A 6000-nucleotide genomic window follows, 5' to 3' on the forward strand; every position below is an offset into this window, starting at 1 on the left:
TCTGGTACCCTCACCGGTACCCTCAATTACTCAGGGTTGAAGGATGTCACTTAGTCTTATCCCTGCAAAGAAATGTCCACATAACCTTCCCATGGTTACACTTTTCTCTGTGGATCTCTGCTGATATGCCCCCAAATGTATTCTCATTCCCACCCCCAAAACTTCAATGGGGGATTTTCCAAAATGCTAGACTTGGAGTTGAGAGACCTGGGCTCAGATGTCACTACACAAATTTATTGTGATCATGCGCAAAAGCACTTAAGTCTCTCAGAGCCTCGTTCTTCTCATCTGCAAAATGGGAGTAGCAGTATTTGTATGGCCTACCTCGCAAGGTGGTTGGGATAAAAGCGTTTTGCAAATTATAAGGCACTATAGAAACGTGAATTATTATCGTTGTTGTTGCCGATGTTACTTAATGTGTACAATTCTAGAAAAACTCCAGGCAACTTGAAGCTCCTCCCTCTCCTCCCTACCTTGAGCTACCCCCTACTATTCCAATGGTGTTTCAAGTAGGGCGGGTGCCTGGGAAGGGCATAACCTCTCCAGCTGCACCAATGTCTAAACCACGGCAGGGGTGGGGGGGGCCTATGGGTCTTGGAGGGGCTGGGTAGGGCCTTAGGAGAGAGTCAGGGTTTCAGCAGCTCCAAATATTAGCCCAATGGCAATATCAATTTCAGTTCCTTCCAAAGGAAAGTACTTTGTGAGAGCTTTAGGGGTGATAATTACGGTATCCCCAGGTGTTTGTCTTTATAGAATCATCATCCGTGTCCTGTCTGCTATGTGCAGGTTTAATTCCAAGGTGCCATCCCAGGCCCATTCTATCTTGGTGACCTTATCAGCTTCCATGAGTTCAACTATAATCAATAATTAATAATAATAATAATAACAAGAAAAGCATGAATTTCTATAGCACTGTAAGGTTTGCAATATACTTTACAAAGATTCCATTTTATCCTTACAACAATCCTGGGAGGCAGGTGCTATTATTATACCTACTTCACAGATGAGGAAACTGAGGCAGAACATAGTTAAGGGACTTTCCTGGGGTCAAACAACTGGGTAGTGTGGGAGATTTGAACTCCAGTCTTCCTGAATCTAGGTCCAGAGCTCTATCCAATAGCACACTGTCTAGCTGCCTCTCTATGCAGATTCAGCACAAATCTACCTATCTGCCTCTCCATCTCCACCTGCCTGCTAGACGTCTCCATCAGAATGACCCAGAGAAATCTCAAACTCAGCCTGATCCTCTGTCCAAAACAGAGCTCACCATTTCTTCCTCTAAACCCTCCCCCCAGCCCATCCCCTAACGTCCATATCTCTGTCAAAAGCACTGCCACTGTACCATTCACAAGGATGCGTCACCTTGCAGTCACCAGCTTCCAGATCCGACCAGTCTCCAAGTCTCATCTGATCATCTCCCCAGGGTCTCTTAAATCCATCCCCTTCCCTCTTCACATCAGAACCAATCCAATCCCAGCCTTCATCACCTGCTCCATGGACCACTGTGGTAGACTTCTCACTGGTCTCCCTGGCTTAAATCCCTCCCTCCTTCAATCTAGGCTCTGCTGAGCTGCCAAAAGTACCACCCCAAAGCACAAGCCCTGTCACGGCAGCTTCAGCGAATCCTCACTGCCTTTAGCATAAAATATAGAATCCTTTATTTGGCATAAAAAGCCACAAGCTAACTCTTGCTTGTCTTTCTAGAGTGATCTCCATTTCCTTCCCTGTCATGCACTCTACATTCCAGCCAAACTGGCCTACTCACGGTTCCCAAGACACAAGATTCCATCTCCCATCTCCACATCTTTGCACAGGCTGTCCCCCATGCCTGGAATGCTGTCCCTCCTTGCTTCTGCCTTTTGGAATGCCTCAGCTCAACTGCCACTTCTTTCAAAGCCTTTCCTGATTTCTTCTCCAAATTATTACTAGTCTCCCAATTACTGTGTATTGATTTTGTAGGTATCTTAAGTTTACTTATTTGTGATCATGTTCTATCCCATTCCCTCCTCTCTCCCCCCCATAGTGGAGCGAGAGTTTCTCTGGGGCAGAACTGGATTCTTTTGTCTTTGCCTTTTTGGGTTTTGTCTCAAGTACTTAGAGCACTGCCTGGCACACAGCAGGTACAAGTGCTTATGAAATTGAAATTAATTGAATTGAATTGAATTTTGGTGGAAAGTTCTATGTGGCATTTCTCTCCAAATGGTCTCTATTTAGTTATACAAAAACTCAACAAGAGCCCTTGCCCTCCCAGGTACCAGTCTGTGCCTGTCAGTCAACAGACATTTATTAAGCACCTGCTGTGTGCCGGGCACTGTGCAAAATGCTGATCCACCCATCTGAGTTAAGTAGGAAACAGGTTCAACCACAGGATGCAGGGTTCTGAAAAAAATTAGGAGCACTGGTGCTTCTTTTTCTCTCTGCCTCCAAGGACCAAAGGATAGGTTGTTAGTGACTTTGGCCACGTGTGACCATATGGAAGGGACCTGAAGGTACCTTGAGGTCAGATCTCGGTTCCATTAACAGAGGTCCTAAGGGACCCTCCATGGGAAGGTCTAGTGGTCAAGATCACATGGAGCCTAGCTAGTCTTATGAACCGCTTAGTGCTGTGTCCTTCATAAATTTATCCAAAGTCTTTTTGGATCCCTTTGTGTTTTCTGCTAGTGATGAGGTAATGAGCAACCACAGTTTATGACTAGCTGTGTGAAACAGGACATCACTCATAGCCAGGATGGGACGGTTTTCTCTTTGGGACCCTTTGGGGCTCTCCCACGCCCTTTCAAATGTCCAGCAGCCACAACTGGGTGTGCTAGCCTAAGAAAAGTCAGACTCATGTGGAGGAGCAGAAAAGGACTGCTTTCCTGCTTGCTAATTCTCTCCTCACCCTGCTCACTACTCAATACAGCCTCATTTAGTTAAAGCTCATTGATTCAGATTAATTAGTGGAAATAAATCTGATCTAGTCACTAGGGGACTGGGGGAGAATCCTGGATTTAATGTGTTTTTTCTTTTCTTTTTTTTTTGTTTTGTGAAGCAATTGGGGTTAAGTGACTTGCCCAGGGTCACACATCTAGTAAGTATCAAGTATCTGGTCTGAGACCAGATTTGAATTCAGGTCCTCCTGACTTCAAGGCCGGTACTCTATTCATTGTGCCACCTAACTGCCCTGTTTTTTTTTAATCTATATTAGAGGGGCAGCTAGGTGGTGCAGTGGATAGAGTACCAGCCCTGAAGTCAGGAGGACCTGAGTTCGAATCCGGCCTCAGACCAAACACTTGCCACTTACTAGCTGTGTGATCCTGGACAAGTCACTTAACCCCAATTGCCTAAAAAAAAATTTTTTTTTTAAATCTGTATTAGACACTATTTTCAAATAAAGACCTCTGAATCAACTAGGCTCTAAGAAAGTTGCATAGTAGAGACCAATAAGGAGACTGGATGACTAGATAAGGAGAAGATAATTCTGGGCCTCAGGCATTGGGTTTACAAATGAGTGCTTGGAGATCTTAATTTATCTCAGATAAGTTGAATATTCCCCAAAAATTATGGTACTGGTTTGCTGAGCAGACCCAGAGGTAAACTAACCTGTCCCTGAGTTATCATAAATTCAGGATTAGACGTGGTGTGAGGCCATTAGGAATGAGCTTGGTATCAGAAAGCCCTGGGTTCCATAGTCCCCTTTCCCCACCCCAAGCTCATGGTCAAGAGGCCACGTATGGTGGGAGAGGTGATCAGCTACAGTGCTCCAAAGGTACATCAGGCAGAAACACTGAAAATAGTGGGGGGGGGGGGGGCAGCAGCACTATTTAAAGGAGGTAACTTCATTCAACAGTTCATTCAAACTCTCTGAGCCCCCGTAAAATGGGAGAAGCAGTCCATTTTCTTCCCAGCATTGTTGTGAGGATTTAAGGAGATGTGTGTAAATCACACAGTGCTATGTAAATGGCACCAGGGTGATGTGAAGTGCTATATGGTGTAGCAGAATTGTGTGAGCCTTTTTCATGATAAACTTGGTTTTGCTTTTCTGTCTGATCTTTCTGTTTCTTTCCACTTTCAGATTATCCTTTGGGGTCGAACTGAGAAATGCCTAAAGGAGACCACAGAAGAGATCAGGCTGATGGGCACCGAATGCCACTATTTTATCTGTGACGTGGGCAACCGAGAAGAAGTTTACCAGACCGCAAAAGCCGTTCGAGAGAAGGTAGGGAGCCTGGGAGGTAGAAGACGGTGACTGGTCTCTTGAGGCTGTCTTCAAATCAGACTTAAGAGGTTGAGAATCCCCAAGGGAGGAGAGGTGATTGCACGGGCAAATCTCAGGTGTGTTTGAAAGGAGATGCTTTTGGGGGCAGCCAGGTGGCGCAGTGGAAAGAGCACTGGCCCTGGAGTTAGGAGGACCTGAGTTCAAATCCGCCCTCAGACACTTGATACTTACTAGCTGTGTGACCCTGGGCAAGTCACTTAACCCTGAAAGAAAAGAAAAAGAAAAAAGAAAGGAGATGCTTTGGCCACGATCTGGCCTCAGAGAGAGCCTTGCTCAGAGTGGGCAGCCAGGGTGACCTCATGGACTCAAGGGGCCAAGGATGTAGGCCACTGCCGCTCCCCCTTGCCCCCTGAGAAGGAGCTGGTAGGTGGGGGAAGGGCTCCTCTCTAGGGTAGATCGTGGTAAAGGTAGCTCTGCCAATATCCATGAACAGAAAGAACCCAAAGAAATCTGGCTCACTCTCCACATCCCTCTTTTATTATTTCCTTTCCCAAACCCTTTTTCTACTGGCTGATTTCTTACAGGTGCATTCATTCGAAGACCATTTATTAAGCATTTATTATTTATTGGATAGAGAGCTGGACTTGGAGTCAGGATAATTCAGGGGTTTAGATTCAAATACACATCTTTGACACATACTGTCTGTGTGACCCTGGTCAAGTCATTTAAATCTCAATTGGATCTGAGGCGTCTCTCAAACAGTATTAACTTACACTCTCTAGAGATGAGATAGCAGATGTCTGCTGCCTGTCCACCGCCCCCCACCTCCCAAAAAACCATCTCCACGTTGTCAGGATTCCAATTACAAACAACTTATTAAATGATCATTATGAGAAATGTAGGATGTATTTCTCATGTGTGTGTATATTTATACATATGCGTGTAAGATATGTATGTATATATAGGATATGTAAGATAAATATAAGCATAATAAATGTAGGAGTGAAGATATAAAAACAAAAACAAAGCAGCCTCTCCCCCAAGGAATTTACATTCTAGTAGTACAATTAAGTAATATTTTGTACTTGCTTATCAACGTACACTCTGCCTGCCCCCAAGAGCTCTTTGAAGGCAGGGACTGTCTCATTTCTGTCCTTGTCTGTCCCCCGCCACCCCCCCACCCTCATTGCCCAGCCCTGGGCCTTGCATACAGTGCATGATTGAATACTTGTTGCATTGAGTTGAATGATGTAATTCCTGTCTTCAAGGAACTTGCAATCTGTTAAGAGGAAAACCCCACCTACACAAATAAGCATGTTATCTGTGCAATGGGGCAAAAAAAGAGAACCAAATGAAATATTCTAGGGAAATTGGAGGAAGGAGATATCACTTTCAACTAGGGCAATCAGGGTGGGCATCCAGAAGGAGGTAAACTGAGTCTTGGAGGAAGAGAAGGATTTTTTTTTTAAACTAGAATCAAAGAGGGAATCCTTTCTATTCATGAGAAGTAATCTGCTCAATCAGTTCTTTCTGTGCTTGAGAGGTAGCTTGTGCAATACGTGGAGGTGGAAGGTGATGTGTCGATTTGAGGGATGAGTGTTGGGCCCAACTTGGCTGGAACAGAGGGAATTCAGGTCACAATGTCTTAGCTAGGCTCTGTTCTCCTCTTCTTGTTCCGAGGTGGGGGATATCACAATCCTGGTCAACAATGCTGCCGTGGTCCATGGGAAGAGCCTGATGGACAGTGACGATGACGCCCTCCTGAAGTCACAGCATATCAACACGCTGGGACAGTTCTGGGT

The 6000-nt window shown here is 45.1% G+C and overlaps 1 protein-coding gene across 2 annotated transcripts in view; it reads left to right on the forward strand.

The window, feature by feature from the left end:
• DHRS3 (dehydrogenase/reductase 3) overlaps positions 1-6000 on the forward strand; it is a 51241-nt gene that overhangs the window by 32059 nt on the left and 13182 nt on the right. For both annotated transcript variants that reach the window (XM_027843988.1, XM_027843989.1), the window contains exons 2-3: positions 4055-4198; positions 5879-5998. In XM_027843988.1, the coding sequence (XP_027699789.1) occupies positions 4055-4198; positions 5879-5998 (264 nt within the window). The remainder of the gene's footprint in view (positions 1-4054; positions 4199-5878; positions 5999-6000) is intronic.

This window comes from Vombatus ursinus, unplaced genomic scaffold (assembly GCF_900497805.2).
Source record: "Vombatus ursinus unplaced genomic scaffold, bare-nosed wombat genome assembly UNPS02014932.1, whole genome shotgun sequence".
NCBI lineage: Eukaryota > Metazoa > Chordata > Mammalia > Diprotodontia > Vombatidae > Vombatus > Vombatus ursinus.